This window comes from Bos grunniens, chromosome 17 (assembly GCF_055505025.1).
Source record: "Bos grunniens cultivar Pamir isolate PY7600 chromosome 17, Bosgru_T2T1.0, whole genome shotgun sequence".
NCBI classification, from domain to species: domain Eukaryota; kingdom Metazoa; phylum Chordata; class Mammalia; order Artiodactyla; family Bovidae; genus Bos; species Bos grunniens.
This window is the reverse complement of record NC_141181.1, coordinates 59118381-59143006: the sequence shown is the minus strand read 5'-3', so window position 1 is coordinate 59143006 and position 24626 is coordinate 59118381. Positions and strand designations below refer to the sequence as shown.

At 35.8% G+C, this 24626-nt stretch overlaps 1 protein-coding gene across 7 annotated transcripts in view; it reads right to left on the bottom strand.

Moving 5' to 3' along the window:
- Positions 1 to 24626, bottom strand: part of MED13L (mediator complex subunit 13L) — a 278625-nt gene that overhangs the window by 116740 nt on the left and 137259 nt on the right. For 5 of the 7 annotated variants that reach the window (XM_086348057.1, XM_086348053.1, XM_086348054.1 and 2 more), the window contains 2 exons: positions 17045 to 17129; positions 4216 to 4299 (listed from right to left, as the gene is read on the bottom strand). In XM_086348057.1, coding sequence (XP_086204183.1) covers positions 4216 to 4292 — 77 coding nt within the window. In that variant the 5' untranslated portion in view covers positions 4293 to 4299; positions 17045 to 17129. The remainder of the gene's footprint in view (positions 1 to 4215; positions 4300 to 17044; positions 17130 to 24626) is intronic. The other 2 variants (XM_086348059.1, XM_086348058.1) reach the window with 1 other exon arrangement.

Sequence of the window (24626 nt, the reverse complement as noted above, 5' to 3'; positions counted from 1 at the left end):
TTTAGAAATTCATGGCTTTGGTGATACCAAACCCCTTGGGTCTGTCTCCTTTCTCACTGACCTTCCCTAGCCTCCTTTATGTATCCCTTTTCTCTACCCATCCTGTAAATGCAGATGCTCCCCAGGACTCTAACCTCATCTTCTCACTTTTCATACAATTCTCAAATTCAAGAGACAGATACATAGTACCTTCTGATATATCTTCCATCAGATAAGCTAGCAGAAAATGACTACATATTTTATAGATCCACCAAAAGCAAACAAAAAATATGGTAAAATTATTATGTATGATTAATACATCCAAATTGTCCCATTACTCTTCTAAATTAATTTCCCATCATAAATTCTTATAGGCACCATACACATGCAAATTAAATTTATATGGAAAATTACAAGGCTATCACTAATGACCTTATTTTTCTGGACACCAATAAGAGATTCTCATTACTTTTCATAATGAAGTGCCTGTTTAAATATCTGCTTACCCTCTAGTGAGATCCCTTTCCCTGAATTTTTATCTCTGCATCTCAAGAGGGAAACACAGATGACTGGGGCTATAAGGAAAGTACAGGAAAGAGGAAGATGGAAAGGAAAACAAGAAGAGGTGAAGAGACAGGGGAGGGTGAGGAAAGAGAGGGAAGGAAAGTTTTAAAGTGCTAGAGAATACTGGTACCTCAAAACATTCCATCCTGTTACACAGAAACTAAAATCAAAGGACAAGTACATCTCTTGCACATTAGGTAGTATAAGAACATAAAAAGGAAGTTACAGAAATAATTCCAGGCTTAAGGGTCAAGACAATATCCAGATGAGACAGCACAAAAGCACTCAGCGTAATACACTTCCCACTGTGTACGTGCATGTGCGTCCACTGACAGCACACACAAGAGTAATGAAAAGATCTGAAAACACGTGAGGCTACTTGGAGCATTACCCAAGAGCAGGGCAGGTTTGCCGATGAGGAAGAGATGGCAAATTAATTCAAAAAATGCACTGGCAAGTTCGTATTTGTGTTAACTCAGCTACCATAAATTTGATACCAGGAAAGATCAAAGAGCCAAACTGCTATTGGGGACAATCAATTATTCTGTTAAAAATGGCATTCAAAGACTAAGGAATATAAACTTCAAATTCTGTGGCAGTCAAATGTGGGCTGAAACTAGACTAAAGTAGAAGATTGACATCTTTCCAATAGAAAGAACCTCCCCCACTGGATAATTTTTACGTTATCTTAAAAGAATATTTTTTTACTGGTTTGTTTTTAAGAATACTCTGGAAGTATTCTTTTTCAAGTTCAACATACCTTAGAAATCAGAAATTTTATTTGTTTGATGTCAGCTGTCACAACTTTTTAGGACAAAGCCAAGTTCTCTTTCCTACTGATTATATTTCCAAGAATGAGTAACAAGAGACACACTACTATAGCAAAAACAAAAAATGATATAAATTTCTTTTATCTTCCTGGACCTGCCTGGTCAAATCTGTGTGTGTAAATTTATACACATATATAATTTTTCTTTAATTATCCTGAACATCATCTCATATCAAACTTTGAGAACTCTAATTTCAGAGTCCTTTAACAAATAACTTATTTTTACTATCAATACAGAGAGAAATGATAGCTCAAAAAATAATATATTATTAATCAAACTCATGAAACCTAATCATCAATATATTCTTTTGTCGCCACTATTAAGAGTTATTTTAGCTTACTTAAAATATGCAGTGTGTTAAGTGGTGCTTTTGATCTAAAGTATCTATATGCTAGTATCAGTTTACTTTATATTTAGAATATTATTGTTTACAGTATGTTCTTTTTATTTGGGTCTAATGATATCAAATTAGGGAATTCCTAAAAATATTAATTTGTACATACAATGCATTTAGCATTTGCAGCAAATTTTCCTCTCCATTGGTATTAAACTGGTATGTACAAAAAAAAAAAAGGAAAAAAAACAAGAAGCTTAAAGATTAATTTGTTCTTATTTCTCAACTAAATTATAAACTAGTCATATAAATTAACTCATTTAATCTTCACAATAATCCTCTAAGATATCATTATAAATTTAATAACAGCAAAAAATATAAGTTCAACTCAGAAAAACAAAACAACTTTTATAAAAGCAAATAACTTGTAAAAAGAGGTGTAGGATGTGATACTAACTCTTCTAATCCTAAATGACCTCCCCTACAGCACTACCCTATCCACCCAAAATGACTTAAACACTGAGATTCTATTCAACATCCGACAAGATACTCTATTTTCCACTCAGAGAACAAGAGTGAAAAAGTCACTACCCCTAATAAAGTTTTATTATACCATATGCCAAATTTTTTAATAGAATCTTTGCTTTAAAATGTTTTCTAATCGTTAACACCTTCCAAAATAGCTTTTTAAAAGTATCAATATTTCTACATGAAAAGTTGCACAAGATTCAACTACAACTATAAAGTCTTAAAAATAATAAAATAATTTACACAACTCAGAAATCAACAGCCTCCCAGGTACACAAAATCAAATATCCAAACATATTACATGTATTATTTACATCTGGTTTGCTCAAGTTAGGAAGACTCTGAGTATCTAAATAAAGTGTAAAGATATACAAGCTATAAAAGAAGTACATCTGACTGTTAAACATTATTTTTTATATTAAAATAGTAATTGCTACTCCTTCAACCACTCCTATTTCTACATTTAGCTACAATAGCTACTCCTATTTCTACATTTCCTCTTCATCCACAAATTCCTCACAAATCATCACACAAATATCTGTACCTTTTGGTCAAAACTTTCAGGACTGGCTCAGTTAATTCATCAGAGACCAGTTGTGAGAATGCACACTGAGCATGGAGAGGCGCGCTAAGGATGGCAAAGGAGAACCCTACACTAAAGCAAGACCATGCATCACCATTCAGACTCTCCAACAATAAAAGCCCAAACTTTAACCAGCAGGAAAGTTAAGACCTCTATAAATTTAAAGAAAATGCTAAGATGAATTATGTCCATGAAACATTCATCAGTTAGACGAAATCAGTAAAAATAAAAGGAAAAAGAAGTTCCTCTCCATCATTCAAAGCATCTGTAAACAGAATCACACCCAGACACATTAGTACCTTTTTTCTAAAAATCATTATCCTTTTTCAGGCAAACTTTGATACCCACAATACCTACTACCTACTTAAACACAATTTTAAATAAATGCTAAGTGTACTAAAAGGGGAGAAATATTTCAAGGAAGTTAATGATGATTTGGAAAAAGAAAAAGAAAAGTCAATCCCTAATTTATCTGATTTGAAAAATCCCAATTTTCATAAATTAGGTTTAGTTAATACGGAGATTCCACAACCATTTAAATCAAAGCTTTATGACATACAGATTGGAGAGAAGGCTGGTATTATCAGAAGATGAGTCAGAGTAGCCAACTGAAATTCTGGCCAACTAACCAAACTGAACCTTCCACAAGGGCTTCAAGAGCTCCCATCTACAGCCACTAGCTGGTACCCTTAGCTTAGGACGACTTCACAGATAGTAAAATAGAATCAAGACTGTGTCCTCAGTTCTATAAAAAATGAAATAATCACCAACTTCCCATTAAACTCACACTGTGTTCAAAGGAAAGTGAGATAAATATTAGATTTTGATGGTTTTGGATTTTGATTCTGGCTTGATTGATCTAAAATTCCACGTTTGTTTAGTATCAAAGACTGCCTTTAAAGCCTTGCATATGATACATGATGGTAAAAAGTTTAGGACTGTTTAGATAAGTAATTCCCAGTCCTGGTCTGGCAACTATCAAGAACGTGTTGACCAACTTTTAAGGGAATCAAACAATTCTATAAAAACTGTTACCATTTTAATTCACTTGACTATTGATGTAAAGTTATGCCACATAACACTTTAAGGAATAAAGATAAATTAGAATAATGAGAATAACAAAATAGAGTAATTCAATTCCAAAGAGTGTGGCTATAAGGAAATCAGACATGCGTTACCAATAATTCTTCTAGCTGAATTTAATATTTCACAAAAACTTAGTAATAGAGTATTTAATAAAATGTGATCCAGGAATCTGTTTCAAACATCAAACTATTTCAAACTATTAACATTATTGGAAAGTAAATAAAAGCTGCTTCCTCCATTCATCTCTTCTCCAAAGATAGTTGCAGTCAAGCAAAAGAAACCAAAAGACCAAAAGCAATGCAAAGACTCACCTTTTGTTGACTGGCTTTTCATCTTTTTCATAGGGTCGGACAAACCATTTCCCAATCCTAACGAAGTTCTTATCCATTAGGCACCTACAATAATTATATCAAGAATACAGTTTTAATAACGAATTAGCAAGTCACTGAATCAATAATCAGATAAGATCCACAACTGAAAATAAAACCATTACCAATTAAATTGGCAAAATGTTTTCTCATCACTTAAAATTTTTACACTATACTAAACTGAAAGAACTTTCTGACTTTGGGCACAGACTTCCATTATATATTATTCTTATACATTAAAAAAAAAAGAATTAAGTTGAAAAATTCCTGAAGCATTTTACACTTCTGAATTACTTCAAGTTCAATCACACCTCTGTGTGACTTTAATTCTTCTGTGATCAAGAATGTTGGGAATACATAAAACATTTCTTATGAATACCTCAGAGAAATTCTTCCAAGTGTCTGATGCCCTTTTTTGCAAGTTTTAATGCTGGACTTGCTTGGTGTGTGGCAGTCAATTCTTTAGCAGGGATTTTGGTAACAAAAGCATACCAGAGCCTCTTTTTTTTTAATTTATGTATTTTAATTAGAGGCTAATTACTTTACAATATTGTATTGGTTTTGCCATACATCAACATGAATCCGCCACAGGTGTACACGTTTTCTCTTCAACTAGGTACTTTCCTTTTGTAGATATGGTAAAGCATTTCATTATGGCTTTGCCAAAACAAACAAACAAACAGAGGAACTGCAGTCATTTCTTCACTAATGAATATTTGCTTTCTTCATATCTAAATTGTGCCCTGCTTCAGTTTTCACACCACTTTATGTACATTATTTTCCCATGTCAAGTCACAGGGTACTCCTTCTGAATACATGTTAATGGCAACTGAACTCAACTGATATAATACCAAAAATGCATACAATTCAACCGAAGTGACAACAATACAGATAGCTATGACCAAGTTCACTGGAATACAGGCAGATGACAACTATATCATAACTGCCACCCAGTCAATTGTGAGCTGCCATCATTTGTAAAGAATATCACTGATTTTGAAAATATAAAAATGTGGGAGAGAATGTGCATTTTGAAATTGATGAAATACAGTAATCTCTAACACTATTCAATGAAATCATACATATTTTGTAAGAAAACCTGTCAGAAAGGTAGATGTAATTCTTCTACACAAAGTTGTACCCACCAGCAAAAGAGCTGCACAGCAGTTCTTTATTGAATATTCAGGCAGTTCTGCAGGTGGCTTTTGCCTCTGTAATTCCCACTCCATCAAGGAGGATGGAAACAATTCAAACCTTCACCCAACTCATTACAGATTAGATGCCTTAGTAAATGGCAATAGTTTCTGTTGGCCACAATGTAACTCCCTGTGGGCAGAGCCAATTTAAAACAGTGTTGCATCAAAAAGCCACTGGCTTCAACTAGCTTTATTTTGAAAACTATTTCTACAACAAACTTCCTTAATTTACAATGAAAAAAAATCATTTTCAAAGTAACCAGACTGTTCTAAAATTATAAATAAACTTGCTTTTTAGGATTAAAGACTGTATGACTCCATTAAAGTTAGAATAGAAAATAAGGAAAACCCATAAGATGGAAGTGCTCAAGAAGCAAAACTAAAAAATAAAATTAACAGTTTATTCTCTAGTTAAGGGACTTAATTGCATTTTTTAGGTAGATGACATATATGCTGTCACATTCATGCAATTCTTGATTCATTTTTAAAGTCCAAGTTTATCTTGTAATTGATTAATGTTTCTTTATTCTCCAAAAGCTATTACTAAATTGAAGGTATATCTTAAAATCAATAATGGAAGCAACAGGACATGTACAGAGTCACACCAAACATTAAACACTGTCTTCTACTGACACTCATCCTCACTTACTAAATACCATTTTTAAATAATGTATTCATTAGCTTATAAGTCTTAAAGGTCAGAATTCAAAAAACCCATTTGTTCAATAACAGAGAAAACATGAATTTACAGTTTATGGAAAGAAAAAACTCCAAGGCTTTTGACAGTATAACATCTCTCATTAAAGAGGACAATGTGTAGTCTGTTTCAAAACCCCTGCCCTTCTATGAAGTAAAAGCAACAAATTCTATTCACAATTTTCATTCCAGCACAAATGAAGGACTGGAGTGGAGGAGCAGCAATGCACAGCCAAGGACAAAGGCAAAAGGCAAAAAGCTAATGAAAATGCTGAGGGTCTACTCTGTGCTAATACATCTCCTGGAGTTTCCACTACAGATCATATTTCTTTGTCAGGCAATGTCAACAAAAGGTTATTACCACTAATACACAAAACAGCTATGGAAACGACTGCTCCTTCAATCCAAAAACATCTGGTTCCAAATTAGAGTCATAAATGACTTATGTGATTTTTCAACCAATAACCAGTGTCTACATGATCAGTGATTTTCCTCGCACTGGAAGGAAAACATGAGAATGCACAGTTGCACTGGATGAAGCCATGTTTTTAATACTGTTCTAGATCTGTGACTGCCTGCCTGCCTGACTTCTGCATAAGGGAGCTATCACAAGTAACCCTGTCACCAGTGATGTGACAGAACGTTAGCAAAGTCACCAAGTACCTCAGAGAAGGCTGGGACCAAATGAGTGAAGATGCTGAATGTGCTCCCTCTCTATCCTCTGACTCCCAACTCAATAGAGAAGTACAGACATGCTGTTAGATGTAGAGATGAGTAAGAAGTTTCTTTTTAGTCAATGAACAGGTTAAAAGAACTCAGCAACTATCATTATTAATTTTTATACTCCGCAATCTCTTAAATCTCCACTATGGCTGACCCAAAAAACAAACAATCTCTCTCACACACACACACACACACACACACACTCTCTCTCTCTCATAAACACACACAGTGATACACATGAATCCTTCAAGACTAAGCAGTACAGTAAGTATTTCCGTCTGGAGTCTTGTGCTTTATGCTATGGGAGGAACTGTGAGAAGACATGTGGCTCTGCTAAGAAAGACAGTTCTGCCACCTGACTGATACCTGGAACTATGCTGGCTCAGTAGCAGATAATATACTGAGATACTAATAAGTCCTTGCTTCTCAATCATTTTGGGGTCATGATTCATGTAATATACTTTGTATATTTGGAGTCATGATATGCAATATGCTTTATGTTCTGCTCAAAAGTAATAGGTGCTCAATAAGTATGTCAGAAATGAATGCTATACGCTGAGTATTTTCCTATTCACAGTGTAATACTGAAACTCCTCTTGTTTGTAACCACTAATCAGGGGCAACCTCACATTGTTAATTGAATTTTCTTGTGTGTATGTGTTTGGGGCAAATATATATATTTCATTTCCTTACAGCCCATCACAACTCACTCCAGACTAAAATCATAGTGGATACTCAATATGTGGAAAATTAGATCAGATCAGTCGCTCAGTCGTGTCCGACTCTTTGCGACCCCATGAATTGCAGCACGCCAGGCCTCCCTGTCCAGTGTTAACAAATGTTTAGGAATACTGGCACTAGTATTCCTATGCTTTAATTATACCTGAAGAACAAAATTAAGCGTTTTTTTTTTTTTTTTTTAAAGAGAGAGAATGCTGTGCTATGCTCAGCTGTGTCGGACTCTTTGCAACCCCATGGGCTGTAGCCCGCCAGGCTTCTCTGTCCATGGGACTTCCCAGGCAAGAATACTGGACAGGGTTGCCATTTCCTTCTCCAGGGGGTCCTCCCAACCCAGGGATCGAACCCTTGTCTGCTGCGTCTCCTGCACTGGCAGGTGGATTCTTTACCACTGGACCATCTGGGATATCCCAAAAGAGATAATGCTAAGATATAAAAACTACAGTATATCAGAAATACAATTTCCCTCTTTTATACCGTATTAACTTTTATTCTTTTTGAGAGACAAAATTTATATTTAAGTTGACAAATATGTAAACCTAGAGATATACCTCATCTGCCAAAAACTGCTTTAAATCAACGTTACAAATAGTGCTAAGAATTTCTATCAGTTAACCCTGGCTATCCACTCAGTAATCCCACTCATTATTGTTGAGATTTAAAAAATTACCTTACTACTAAAATATGACAAAATTCTGTAAAGTAGTACAACAATGTCTTAAAAGATCACAATGTGCTTTCAGATTTATAAAGTGTTCTGTAAGTAATATTCTAGGTAAGTATTTCTTTTTGGAAATAATCCCAAGTCCCCTACTACCTCCCTAAAAATCACTATTTCAAGAAGAGAAGAAACAGGAGCCAAAAAATAAAAAAGAAATCCAGTTGTGTGTTTGTGGACACATGATTCTGCATCATGCCAAATGGTTCTAAATAATTAAGTTAATTGACTACAAGAACAACCTGACTCTGAAGTTGGCAAGCCCCAATCTCTAATCCCACAACCACGGGCAGACTTGACGTAAGATCACAAGAGCCACAGCAGTAACCACAGCATAAATCAGCAATCCATTTCCCAGGTAGGATAGCTGGGAGGTTTAGAAGGGAGCCAACACTGGCTGCGGCTCCTTCTGAGCCCTCATATTCCATAGGTACCATAGCTTTCCTAGATACAAAAGTCCAAGGACAGCATTCCTCCACCACATGCTCAACTCAACTGCCCCTTTGTGCAAGCATCTACTTACAGGGCTGTTCAAATACACCAAATTTTATGTAACTTCATACCTCACCAGCAGTAGTCTTCACCTCAGCAGCCCAATCTATATCAAACATGTATGCAAAGAAGTATTTTCCCAAGACTGCAGTGCTCCCAATTCCCAACTAAATAAAAGAAACCCCATTTTTGTGACTCCATGGACTGTAACCTGCCAGGCTCCTCCATCCATGAGATTTCCTAGGCAAGAATACTGGATGGGCACCTATTCCCTTCTCCAGGGGAGCTTCCCGACCCAGGGATTGAACCCAGATCTCCTGCATTGCAGGTGGATTCTTAACCATCGGAGCCACCAGAGAAGTCCAATTTAAGGTTAAAGACATCTTTTTCAACGGATCCCTTCTATCTTCAGTACTTCGGGTTCCTACTGTGCCCGAGTGGATGCTGTCTCTTCCAACCAAGTAATCCCTATTATTTCCATCCTCTCCAAAATCTCTGTAAGGCTAAGGCCTTTTGTAGGACTGGCCTAACCTGAAAAGCCCATTCTACAATAGTTTTGAACATTTAGTGTCTGATCCCACTCTCTAACCACACAAATAATAGTAATACATTTATATTTAAAATTTAAAGTCTTAATCCTTTCCCAGTCCTAAAAATATTAATAAATATTTTAGGTCTAAAGCCTTAGGTCTAAAGCCTCATCTTTCTAATTCTTTTAAAGAACTCTACACTGCAGCAATTCAATAAAATGAGAATTTATTAGTCATTTCCTGCTCTAATTACATTTATTACCCCAGGACCCTCAAGGTTGCAGTGTTACATCACCATTTCTTCAACTAAGGCTGCACTACTCACTATCCTCTACTGAATGTATTTATCATTTTGAAATATATTTATCATTTTGAACTACCACATCCAAGGACCTTGCTCATCTGCCCTCTGATAATCACCTCTACTGGATCACAATACCATAGGGTATTGAAAGCTACTAATTTACAAATGCAATGTTATTGTTATCATATAATTCTAATCCCCTCCATGTTATTTTTAATGTCCTTTTCCAAATTGAGTATCTTCACTTAAAATACCAACTCTTGGCAAACTTAGAAGCTCCAGACCAAAGGCAATTTTACAGCTGTGTTATAAACTTCCATGGGGGGAATATGCCAACAATCCATTAAAAAAGCAGCACCAATGGATGACTCGGAAGAGCCATTATGTTTTACAAAAATCAAATACTCACAGATTAAAGTCTCCCTAAGTAAGCATGGGGACTTCCCAGGTGGCTCAGTAGCAAAGAATCCTCCTGCCCATGCAGGAGACTCAGCTTTGACCCCTTAGTCGGGAAGATCCCCTGGAGAAGGAAATGGCAACCCACTCCAGTATTCTTGCCTGGACAGTTCCATGGACAGAGAAGCATGGTGGGCTGCAGGCCATGGGATCAAAAAAGAGTTGGATATGGTTTAGTGACTAAACACCACCAAGAAGTAAGCGTGGACTGGACAGAGCACAATGGCATCAAAAGACCCATGTAATCTTCCACTGTGTGCAAACCAATGATCTGCATTTTAGAGGAGGGAAGGGGGGGGATGGGGGGGAAGAGGGGAGAAAACCCAAAAAAAAAACCCTTTCCATCAAAATCAGCTGTGTTTAATTCTAAAAGCTTAAGAAAATTAAAATTAAAGTATACTACCACATATACCCACACATAATTGCAATTTGACAGCATCATGGCAGGCATTTTAAGTATGTCTTCAAAGCTACAAAAGCAAGATTTTCCTAAGTCCCATATATGGTGCAAATCACTGAGGCAATAATAAAAACTCTGGGTGATATGAACTACACACATTTCCTGAATTTGTTTTAAAAGCTTTTCAATCAAATGTTTCACTTCATTTAAACAGTTACTTGGGAAGGTATGGTACATTATGGAAACTATACAAATTATAAGAGCAACAGCCATTATATCTGTAATATTAAAAATGCCAAAATGAAGAAACGTCTGAAAAAAGACTACAAGTTTTTGTTTTCCAAAATTTATTCACAGCTAAAGTACTTTAGTACTTTTCTATTAATGAGGAGTGTGAGACAACCTAAACCTAAAATACAAAGTGTAACCTTTGACAAGTTCATTAGAAATACATACAGAAACCCATATGAAGCTGCAAAGACTGATTAAGAACAGTTTGAAATAGAACATTACTTTAAAAGAGAGTGAGCAGGCACAAAAAGGTGAGGTACAGTGGAGTCAAGTCAAACTGGCAGAGATTCTATAGGAATAAAAAAAAATTAATGGTATTTTATTATTCTAGTCATTTTGCCAAAAGGGATAACTGCACATTAAGAAAACAAGCAGCACCCTTTCTCAGAAAGGAGGAAAAATAACAACGATCGTATGATATAAAACTTAGAAGGCCTACATACTTTCAGGTACTGAAAATGACTCAGAAATCACAGGTGAAGAAAATACCAAAAGAAGCCAACATGGTCAAAGGTTTTAAAAACATGTACACATACACCAATAGTTGTGTTTCAGAAACGTATCTGGTTTTAGTAATATAACTAGCACCTGTTTGGAAGATAATTCTTGGAGAAGAGCTTAATTAAGAGACATGGTAGACTGTATCCTTTTCCCAGTATGTGCTACCCCTTCCTTTCCACTGACATCAAGCTTGGCCGTGGGACTTTAATACCTCTCAGTGATAGTTAATACTTTCTCACTCACTGACTTTAAGCTTGGTGGTAAATGTCCTAGTCAATGAAATATAAGCAGATATGCCATGTACCACTTCTGAACAGAGGCTTCAACGGGCTATTACGTATTTTGCCATTGCTCTTTGCTCTTTACCAGGAGTCTTTGACAAGGGGTGCCCCAACCGTATAATTCCTGCCTGGAGGGAAGAGGATACAGAGAAGGGCTGTAGTAAACGACTCACAATGGACAAGAAGCGTGAGCAAAAAATGAACTTCAACTGTCAGAAGCCAGTATGGCTTTCAGATCTTTTGTTACTGCAGTGTAACTGAGTCTAACCTGACTGACTGAAGTTGTTGCTGCTGTTGTTCAGTTACTGAGTTATGTCTGACTCCGTGCAACCCCATGGACTGCAGCACACCAGGCTTCCCTGTCTTTCACCATCTCCTAGAGTTTTGCTCAGATTGACTAGAGAGGCCACTGCAATACTACATGAAACACCCATGAAGTCTTAAATTAGGCCAGTAGCAATAAAAAATGAAGAGAATTGGACTGACTAGAGGAAATCCTAAAAGGCTGAAGGAAAGGGTGAGGATATATATAGTAAAAATATATAAGGATATACAGTAAAGAACCACAAACAGAAAAAATAATTAACTCAGTGTGTGCAAGCTAAACTGCTTCAGTCACGTCTGACTCTTTGCGACCCTATGGAATGTAGCCTGCCAGGCTCCTCTGCCCATGGAATTCTCCAGGCAAGAATACTAGAGTGGGTTGCCATGCCCTCCTCCACGGGATCTTCCCGACTCAGGGGTTGAACCTGTGTGTCCTGTGATTCCTGCATCACAGGCGGATTCTTTACCACTGAGCCACTGGGGAAACTCCAAATTAACTCAGGGGACCAAGCTAGTGAACAGGCCACTACAGGGAAGCTGGACTGATGAATTATATACAACCCCCAATGAACAGAATCAAGATCAAGAAAAGAAAATTACAGGGATACAGATTTCTACTCAGCATAAGAAACTTTGTAACAGTGAGTACTCAGAAGATAAAAAGAACTCCCTTGGGCAGCGAGGCTCACATAATCAGAAGTACTCAAGGAAAGGACAGATGACTACATTAACAAGGATATTATAGAATGGAATTCCATAATTAGCTGGGTAAACAGACTATTAATGTTGTGTCCAACTGTAGCAACAGTAACATCAATACTTCTGTTAGCTAATATTAATAGCAGTTAACCATTTATTGAGCTCTTTTAACAAGAAAGTTACTGTGCTGAGGAAACCAGCCCTTCACCCTTTTATAGGTAAGGAATAGGAATTCAGGTGACTTAAATCGTCTGCCCATGTCATATATAATTAGCAAAGCCAAGGCCAAATATATACGACATACTGTATGCAAATACAGAAAAGTTACAGGAGAAATGAGTAAATGAAAAATATTTGAAGTCAAATTACCTTAGAATTTAAAATCTAAGGAGTTCCCTGGTGGTCTAATGCTTAGGATTTAGTACTTTCACTATTGTGGCTGGATTCAATCCCTGGTAGGGTAAATGAGATCTCACAGACTGTGCAGCACAGCCCAATAAATCAAAAAAAAGATTAAGAAAATCTCTACACAGTATCACTATAGTATTATCTAAGCACTAATCAACAGTAACAGGGAATGAACTGATCTTACTCTATGTGAAGTTTACAATGGGACCTTAATTTCTATAATGAAATTATGTTTTATGCATCACTGCAGTGACCCATCATTCCGTACACACTAGCAACCATATAGAAGATCCATTTATATGACTACTGCTAAGCTGTGACAGCTTCTCAAAATAGTTAATGGAATTACTTTTTAATTAAACAGTTTTGTATGTTAAAAAAATTAAGAGAAGAAATAAATTGTAGGAGCTTTGTTAAAATGCAAACTGAAGGGAAAAAATGGTTCAGGAAGCACAAGTACCCTTCAAGTGATACATTCTTTGATGATGCATTTCAATAACCTCAGTTTTGGCTTTCATGCTAGAAACTCTAAACATATTCAACCTGGGAAACAAGTCAATCTTATCTCAATAGAAATGGAGAGATAATCTCATCAAAACAGAAAGTCAATCTTATCTAAATAGAAATGGAGCCCTGGTGGTCTAGTGGCTAGGACTCCATGTTCCCAATGCAGGGGGCCAGGGTTCAACCCAGATGCAGCAACTAAAGAGTTTTGTGTGCCTGCCGCAAAGACTTGTTGAATAAACAACTAAAAAAAAAAAAAAAGATGTAACAGAAAATTGTTCAGAATAAGATAGTGAACTGTATTTCAACAAATTTAGGTTGTAAAGAGAGAAGTAAGTTACAGCAAGTGGTTTAAGCTATGAGAAGAACAAAAGGGCAAGTATGTATTGGCCAACCCAGCTTCTACTGACAATGAATAAAGACAGCTAAAAACAACCATGCAAAATGCTTCCCTGTCTCATGAGTAGGGTAATTTTCACTCACAGAGCACAGTTAAAGTTTGATGAAAAGAGAACATTATTTTAAAGGACAAAAAACTATTACAAATTTTCAAAAGAATCTCAACTCATCCATTCTAATAGTAGGAAGGGAGCCAAACAGCATAATTATTCATTATTTTCTCAAAGAAACACTGTTTTCTTTGCTTCAAAATAAACTTATATTAGGATCCAAATCAAAATATGCCAAATAATACTTTATGGGGAAAAGGAATTAAAAATTATTGAAAACAGGTCAAGTATTAAGTGGAAGGCATCATATACATTATCTAACAAAACGTCCAAATGCATAGTTCAGTTCAGTTCAGTCGCTCAGTCATGTCTGACTCTTTGCAACCCCATGAATTGCAGCACGTCAGGACTCCCTGTCCATCACCAACTCCTGGAGTTCACTCAAACTCACGTCCAGAGAGTCAGTGATGCCATCCAGCCATCTCATCCTCTGTCGTCCCCTTTTCCTCCTGCCCCCAATCCCTCCCAGCATCAGAGTCTTTCCCAAAGAGTCAACTCTTCGCATGAGGTGGCCAAAGTACTGGAGTTTCATCCTCTATTTAATTTAAAGGGAATTAACTAAGACTTAAGAGAGGTCAAGGCAACTGTCCAAGTAACAGACCCTGAAACCAAACCAAGATCTAACCCAAAGTTCTTCAGAACTCAAGCTTTATTACATGTCACACTGCATATGACACAATTAACTTTCTTATAAAATAAGGAAGTTATTTCAAACTGACCTAGACTACATTTTCTAAGCAGTTCTATTGTAGCACTATAACCCTAGATATAGCTGAGATAAAAACAAAGGTACTAAAACGCCCTTTCAGTTTTGATCACCTAAAAGAACTATATATAAACTCAGGGAAAGAAATACAAAGTTTTTCCCATAGAAATTCTTAAATAGCCCATTCTTTCTCTTAGCTCTCTCCCCTTAAAACACCATCCAGAGCCTGGGACATACTCTTACATGGAAGTAAAGAAGTGCTCAAATGAGGAGGACAGGTCAAAAAACCACAGGAGCCATCATGAAGGGACTTCCCCCAGACAAATCCAGAAAAACTTACACATCAAATTAAGTGATAATAATAAACTATAATTCATTGAATAACCAGGAACCCCTTTTTTTCCAAAATTATAAAGATAAAAAGATTAAGTGAGACAGATAAATGCATAAATCTATGGAAGAAACTGAAAATCTTTTCCTTACAAAAGAATGCCAACTAAATAAAAATAGAAGGAATGGTACATTTGAAAATTAACATCAAAGTCACATAGTAATAAATGATATACAAGAACCATCAATAGAAGCTTAAACAAGTGATTTAGATTTTGATAACGAAAAGGAACACTACACAATTGTATTTGATCACACGAAATGCTGGGATGGATGGTTCACAAGCTGGAATCAAGACCACCGGGATATATATCAACAACTTCAGATATGCACATGATACCATTTTAATGGCAGAAAGTTACAGGAGAGTGAAAAAGATGGCTTAAAACTCAAGATTAAAAAACAAAGATCACGGAATCTGGTCCCATCACTTCATGGCAAACAGATAGGAAAAAAGAGGAAATCGGGTCAGATTTCATTTTCTTGGGCTCAGAAATCACTGCAGACAATGACTGCAGCCATGAAATTAAAAGACTCTTGCTCCTTGGAAGAACAGCTAAGACAAACCTAGACAGTGTATTAAAAAGCAGACATCACTTTGCCGACAAAGATCTGTATAGTTCAAGCTGTGGTTTTTCCAGTAGCCATGTATGGATGTGAGAGTTGGACCATAAAGAAGACTGAATACCAAAGAATTGATGTTTTCAAACTGTGGTGCTGGAGAAGGCTCTTAAGAGTCCCTTGGACTGCAAGGAGATCCAACGAGTCAAACCTAAAGGAAATCAACCCTGAATATTCACTGGAAGGAATGGTGCTGAAGCTGAAACTCCAATACTTTGGCCACCTGATACGAAGAACCAACTCACTGGAGAAGAACGTAACAGTGGGAAAGACTGAGGGCAATGGGAGAAGGGGGCGGCAGAGGATGAGATGGTTGGATGGCATCACTGACTTGATGGACATGAGTCTGAGCAAACTCAAGGAGACAGTGAAGGACAGAGAATCCTAGCATGCTTTCAGGGGGTTGCAAATAGTCGGACACGACTTAGCAACTGAACAACAATAACATTGGATCTGGCCACAAATTACTTATTAATATCAAAGACAGAAATAAGGATCATAGTTAACAAGTCCTTTTCTATGGTGTCACTACTGAAAAAGTATACAGTAAATCTAATCATGAGGAAAATATCTCAAATTGAGAGACATTATATAAAACATATGGCCTGAATCCATCCAAATGTCAATGATGACCCCAAGGGAAAAAAAAAAGGAAAAGTTAAGGAACTCTTCCAGATTTTAAAATGACCTCAGAACTAAATATAATGAATGATTAAGGGCTAATCTTGGGGGGGCGGGGGGGAGGCATGCGGGAGAGAGGTTAAGCTAAAAAGAACATAACTGGGACAGATGATAACAGCTGAGTTGAACTACAGATTAGATAATGGTATTTTATCAATGTTATATTTCCTATGGGCTTACATGAGAGGATGTCCTTGTCCTTAGGAAATGTATGCCTAAATACTTTAGAGTTATAAAAAATGAATCTCAACTGTGCAAATGACGTTTCAGGGAATAAATCTGAATGCACTCATGTGCACGCACAACACACACTGAGTGCAAAGCTGGGGGTGGGTGAGAGGGTGAGGAATCACATGGAATATAAAGCAAATTGGGCAAAAGAGAAACTGTAAGTGAATCTATGTAAAAGGATATATGGAGTTCTTTGGGCTATTTCTAAAAATTCCGTAAGTCTGAAATTATATCAATATTAAAAAAAAACGAGAAGTTTATATAAAATTTCATAAAGTTGTATGTGAAATGTTTTGAGAGCTACAGGAACCTTCTGAGTATCTAGCATTACACTAGGGTGTCAAAACCACCATGCTGCCGCTCCTTCTCTTACCTTTCTAACAGATTGTGGATCGCTTTGAAGAGCAGCGTCCGACATTCATAGGAAAGGCCATTTTCCCAGAGTCCTTCTTCCACAACTGAAAACAAAACAAAACAAAGCAAAACAAAAAAATGAACCAGTAAGCAGGGCATCCAAATAAAAATAAAAGAAACTTTAAAAATATTTTTCTAAAGCAAAGTTAATGAGTTAATTTAAGTAGATGAACTTACACTGAAACAGAAAATAAGTTCAATCCTTGCCCAAAGTCATAAAATACTTATGTACAGAGGGAATAATGTCTCAATTTTAAAGTTACTGAAACATGGGCATGGCACATCCCCCTCACACAAAGGTCTTACCAACCTGCCTCTGCAAAGTCTGAAACCATCCAAAAATCTCAAATTACTCTTTCTACCTAATAGTGCCTCAAAGATTAATTTTACTAAGGTTCTACTTAAAATAACAAAATGGCACAGATTAATACAAAGGTAATCATGCGTATTTTCAGAGAGAAAACCAAAAAAGAAAATCCAAAAAAAAAGGAACATTACACAAATTTCTCTAAATGTTTTGAAAGCAGGTATCTGAATAGGATTTTTAAAACATGGTTTTAGGGAGAATGTCAGAAAATTAAATCTTAATATAACATCAAATTCATTTCCTGAACTCATAATTTCATTAATGTTTAACATTTGGCAAAGTTTTAATATTTGTTTAATATTTGCCTTTGAAATATGCTGCAGCATCACTTGAAGAGCCGCAAGGAACTTTAACACCAGAGAATCCAACAGACCAACAATATACCTCATGCATTCCTAACATTCTTTTCATATGTAAAAACTATAAAATGCCTGAGAGAAGATAGCTAATTTTCTTCTAAATTACATTAGTTCATTTCAACACAGCAAAATATTCAAAGGATGCAGACAACATTTGCAGATGAAAATTTTCCTCTCCCTTTTTAACATGCTGTCTTGACAAAAGTACTCACCGGAGAAAATTGTAACAGAATTAAAACACATGTTAAATCCACAATGTACTTTTCATGCATTTACCGCACCAACTATCTTTCAAATTGCATCTCCTCATTCTCCAATTAGAATTTGAAAAAGTATACTTACATTTGGGGGTTTTTCTCTATACGAATTTTTTTTTTAAATGATAAAACTGTATAAATATTTCTTTTCTTGGGATGTCAGGTAATTTTTTTATCTTCCTATGTGGCTTATCATGACCTACCAAATTTTTCCAAATTAACCTCTGACAAGAGACATTTTATACTATTTCTAACTAGATAAATGGAAATAAAAGTATAGCAAATAAACATTCCGGCTAGCAACAGACTATCTCTGCTCAGGACAAAACATCCAAACGTTTTCTACAGTCCTGTAAAGGCATCATGAATCTCTACTTTCACACATTTATCTTTGGGGTTGAGCTTTTCTGAGTGAGAAAGCAAGCTAATATATTTCAATGAAAGGAACACCCCATATTAATTTGCTCTTCTTTCCTAACATAAGCTAAAAATTCCTAAAACTTAATAACAAAGCCCAGCTCTTCTGAATTACTCTTCAAAACAGTCACTGGTTTCAGCTTTTTCTATAGTCTTTAGTGCCATAAAGAGTGTTGATGATGCAGTATTTATGAAAAAAGTATCCCATTCGTCCTTCCAAGATTTTCTTCCAAGTTGGTGGCACCTATTCTGCACATTAAAAACACAGGAACTTTTATAATTAAAACCTTCACACATACTTTAGTGTAGAATAATAGGCCTCAAATAAATTCCAACACCAAATTATCAACAGTGTCATTTGCTTCAACCACACTGCTTTCCTTTTTCTCTCTTTTTTCCTTGATATATTTTTGAAGCACACCCCACTCCAAAGTACTTCAGTATATATAAAATTTGAATCTAAACAAGGTCTATCAATTGCCTGTCAAGTTGTATCTCTTAAGACTCCTTAATCTCAACATCTCATCTCCTTTTTTCAAACATGGCATTTATTTATTGAAGAAACCAGGTTAGTTGTTTTATAGAATACCTTGCATTCACATCTGATTGTTTCCTCATCATATTCTTTAATGTTGGCACTACTTTGATCTTAACAGAAGATGTCAAAGGAAAGCTCTCAGACAACAAGCAGAGCTCTATTTCTTCCTCAAAAGATCCTCAAATACTTTGTTAACTGAAATGTGGAAGGGTTATAGCTGTCTGGTCATGCACTGTGGAATACTAAACAAGTTTTAGCATGCACAGGTAATGCCAACTACATCACTGTGCTATGATGCACAGTGATCTTATCCTGATTTCAAGAATTTTTAAAATAGGCCTTAGAAATTTTTCTTTGAAAAAAATCTTAAAAGAGCAATTACAACACACCTACACCTAACATCATACTGTTAAAACACTGAATGTTTCTCCTAATATCAAAAACAAAGCAAGGCTGTCTGCTCTGATCAGTCTTCTTCCACGTTACAGTGGAGGTCTCAGCCAGTACAAGAGAGTAAGTACCAGGCATACTAACTGCAACAGAAGAAATGATCTTTATACAGATGACGTGACTATTAGAAAATCCTAAAGGATCAACAAAGAAGAGCTACTAGAACCAAAACTGAGTTTAAGTTAGTTAATGTCAATAGACACAAAATAATCATATTTCTATACAATACAATGAATAATTAGAAATTTTTCACAATTTGAGTACTATTTACAATAGCACCAAATCCCATGAAATTCTTAGGTGTAAATCTTATAATTGGGAGACTAACACTACCTAACTTCCAGGTTAACTATAAAGCTAGAATAAATAAGACAATATGGTACTACAGAGAGGACAGATACACATACAGATCAACAGAACAGAAGTCAGTCCAGATATAGACCCACAAATATACTGTCAACTGATTTCCAACACAGCTTGCAAAAGCAGTTTTGTTAAGAAAACAGTCTTTTCAACAGATGATGCTAGGATTAATGAATATCCTGATACAAAAAAATTGAGCCTCAAACCATACCTCCCACCATATAGAAAACCTCAAAATGGATCATAAAATAAAATGCAAAACCTAAAACTATAAAACTGTGAAAATATAGGAGAAACCTTTTATAAGTTTAGGTTAATCAAAGACTTCAAAGCTGACACCAAAAGCATGATTCATAAATAAAAATTGTTAAACAGAGCTTCATAATAACTTAGCTCTTTAAAAAACACAGAAAGTTATAGTAAGCTATAGAAAAGATAAGCCACAGATGGAGGGAAAACAATTACAAATCACATACCTGTCAAGGACATGTATTCAGAAAATGCTGTTGTTGAAAAAAAATCTCAAAACAACACAATTTTTAAAAAAAATTTTTAGAGAATGGAGAAACATTTGGACACTTCACCAAAAAGATATACGAATGGCAAATAAAAACATGAAAATATGCTCAAAATATCATTGGTCATTAAGGAAATGCAAATTAAAACCACAGTAAGATATCACCCATTAGAATGGCTTGAAAGAAAAACTGAAAATCCTAAGTGCTAGTGAGCATACAGGTAACTAGAACTGTCCTATACTGCTAACGGAAATGCAATATTAGTAAAGTCACTTTGGAAAAGCGGACTGGCAATTTTTCAGAAGTTAAAAATATGCTTTATATACAGCTTAGCAATATCCCTCCTAAGTATATATGCAAGTGGAATAAGAACTTAGGTTTACATGAAAAACTGCAGCAATTTTTTTTGCCCCCATAGTTGACAAAAACTAGAAACTACCCAAATGTCTCTTAACTGGGGAATGGTCAAACACTGGAAAATCCATACACCGAGATACCATTCAGAAATAAAATGAACTACTGATACACCTAAAACATGAACGAATGTCATTCAAGTGTTAGTCGCTCAGTCGTGTCTGACTCTTTGTGACCCCATGGACTATAGCCCACCAGGCTCTTCTGTCCATGGAATTCTTCAGGCAAGAATACTGGAGTGGGTTGCCATTTCCTACTCCATCTGATACACCTAAAACATGAATGAATGTCATTAGGCTAAATGGAGAAAGTCACACTTAAAAGGCCACATGCCATATGATTTCACTGGGTGACATTCTTGCAAAGGCAAACTTGAGGTAACGTGAACCACTCAGTGGTTTCCAGGGATGGGGTGGTGAGAGGAGGGCTCATAACATAAAGACATGAGAAAATGGGGCAAGGGGCATGGAGGTTGGGTTGGGGGTGCTTCTGGAATATGCTTAAACTGATTTTTAAAATACATTTTTAGTGTTGAAAATGAGAACAGAGTGTGAATTATAAGAACTCCTACTCTAAATATGTATTCTAAACATAATTGTTTTTATTCAAAGGACTGTGTATATTTGATTAACCTAAATTATTAAAAGCAAAAAACAGTTGTAAACAAAAAGAGACCACAAACCCAACCACAGTAGTCCTCCCAAACAACATAATATACTATTATCTATAGTATGTACTCTATGTTAATCACTATAAATAATACAAAGAGAGAGTCTCTTTCCTGGCTCTCTGAAAAGAATCTGCCTGCAGTGTAGGAGACTTGGGTTTGATTCCTGGATCGTGAAGATCCTCTAGAGAAGGAAATGGCAACCCACTCCAGTATTCTTGCCTGGAGAATCCCATGGACAGAGAGGCCTGGCCGACTACAGTCCATGGGGAAGCAAGAGACAGACACAACTTAGCAACTAACCCACCATCATAACAAGAGATGAAAATAATTCAGAAAGATGTTTTTGCTTTTTAAATATTAAAAATATGAAAAAGTATCTTTATTAGTATTATTAATTAAATTCTCATGTCTCCCTATACAGTATAACAAAATTTAGGAACCAATGTAATAAAACAACAGGGAAGAAAGTAGTAACATGAAGTAAAACAGATTCCTCCACATTAAGCTCTTGTTTAAGAAAAGTATACTAAAGCTGAAACAATAATAGAAAATTATGAATTATCCTATAAGTTAACCAGTAAATTTTTAAATATAAGTCAGTAAAGGTAATTAAAAAGGATACAGTGTTTGAACTTCATATAAACATTTAAGTTTCATAAGTCATATGATTTATTGCAGATTTCAAAGCAGTCAATAATTTACTAGAAGTCAGCAACTGTGATCAAAGATTAACCACTGTAATAAAAACCATCAATATAAGCTATGGATTTAAGGATAATGCATTAATATACTAACCCTTTTAATTAACTATTTATATATACCCAATAAACTTGTAGAAAGGAACATTAAGTCAGAACATACTTTATTTCTATCAATTTCACATACAGAATTTTCAGAAATACAAGAGTGATCAATCTCTAAAATTCCAAAAGAAGCAAAATCTAGAATGACATTTTTGGAGTCTGGTAATAGATATTTGGCCAATAATCACTGGCCAACCGTTCTTGGCTATAAATCAGGAATGTTCTCAAAAATCAAACAGACTTTGAAAACCACTGTGAGGCAAAATTACTTTAAATACTTTTCAAATCTGCTATTGAATGCTGAAACTCTTTTCTTTTAAAACACTAATAGGAAAGCAAAATAACTTAAACAGTCAAGGTTAGTTTTCTCTTCAGGAATAAACAATCTTTCTCATTTAATTGAGGCTTCATGTACCCAGTGTGAACCAAGCACTCCATCAGTGCATGCAGATGCAGGGGAAGGGTCCTCTTTTCACAACACTCTGAGACAGAGTGAAAGGACACGCAGCGTTCCTTTTTCTCACTCAATACCTGACTTCTCCCCAACACTGCAAGCTGCTTACTTCATGAACTCTGGCTGGGAACAAAGATGGTCAGTCACCCCTAACAGGAGACGAAAATGCTGATTCTCCTACAAGTGGGACAAGGATCCATAAGCTAAATGCTAGGTGCTCCTACACCATAATTTTGACCCTAGATCTTGGGACACAAAAGGGAGTGGACAGAGAGAACTTTCTGTCAGCACTAAAAACAGAGGCTGCAAGATTAAGTTTCCTGAGGTACTGTAGCATCAAGGGCTTGGTGGTGATAACATAGTTTTCTCAGACCACATATGCAGCACTGATCCTAAAAGACAATACTCAGTATTCTCTTACCCAACTCCTCTTCTTAGTTTGCAGCTAAAAACACTGACCAATATACTTTATTCTAATCTTCATTTGAGAAAACTAAGGCTTAAAAAATAAACTTCCTGATGGTCACATAATAAATTAAAAAAATCTGGTGTTAAATGTAACTACACTCAACAGGACTTCCCTGGTGGCTCAGACGGTAAAGCGTCTGCAGGAGACCCGGATTCAATCCCTGGGACGGGAAGATGTCCTGGAGAAGGAAATGGTAACCCACTCCAGTATACTTGCCTGGAAAATCCCATGGACGGAGAAGCCTGGTGGGCTACAGACTGTGGGGTCACAGAGTCGGACACGACTGAGGGACTTCACTTTCACACTCAACAGCTAATGGGATCAAATCATTTTGTATCTACTTTTATAAACAATAAAGTATACAACTTAGTCCATTAATTAAACTCCTGAAGGGAAGCAATTTATTTCCATAACTGCACTGACTAGGACATCGCAGATACTCATAAACCTGTTTTAAATTGACTTGTTAGTATGTGTGTCCACATCTTTCAGATTTCATTGGAATTCGTTTCAATCTAAAATCTTCTTATATCTAACAAAGAGGATTAGCAGCAAAGATGGGATTCAAATCCAAGTTTTCTGACTAATGCCCAATGCTCTTTCTACTATTACACCATACTTCTCCATAAGTTTTTGTTGTTAAACTGCCCCACCCCAGCTTTTATTCTCATGCCAAGTAGAAAGGCAAACTTCACACTTAAATTTCCCCTTGGATTCATAATTTGCACCTTAAATTAATGTTTTCTAAATAACTGTAAAGTAACCTATTCAAAGGTTAAGCAAAACTGAAAGTGCTTCTGCAATCTATTTGTACAGATCCATGATAAAGTCAAAGAAAATCACAGATTTTTAAAATTAATATATCTGACACACCCCCCACCCAAGGTAAAATTTAAACCAGTACTTCATTTACTTTATATTGTGATTTTCCAAAAAGTATTCTTTTTTTGAGGGGGGGTGGTGGGGGGCTGGCAGACGGAGGAGTTAAAAAGTAGCTAGTCTAGGTTAAGATGCTATAAATGACATGAGGTGCATTTACTACTTAATTCTCTATCTCCCTTCCAATTGGACTGAGAAGAAAAGCCAACTGCCAAGAAGTTTTACAAGAAGGTAGGCAGATGCTAGGCCCTATCCTTAAGAAACCTACAATCTCCCCAGGGCACACTGTCTTCATCTTAAAAAAAAAAAAAAAAGCCTTTCTAATTCTTTTGATCTTTCAAGTTTCAACTTAAAATGCTTATTAACTCCTTAAGAATATAAATTATCAAGAAGACTGTCTCTGTAGAATACACTTACTCTATATAATGGAAAATTTTTTCTAAAACTTTGTTAACAGTCTCAGGAAATAAAAGCAACAAAAGAAGTAAAATGAATGCACCAAAAATGACTGGCAAAACTCAACCAAAATAAATTCCTAAATTAAAACATGCTCTTGATGTTTTGTGGTCGATTAAAGCCAGAC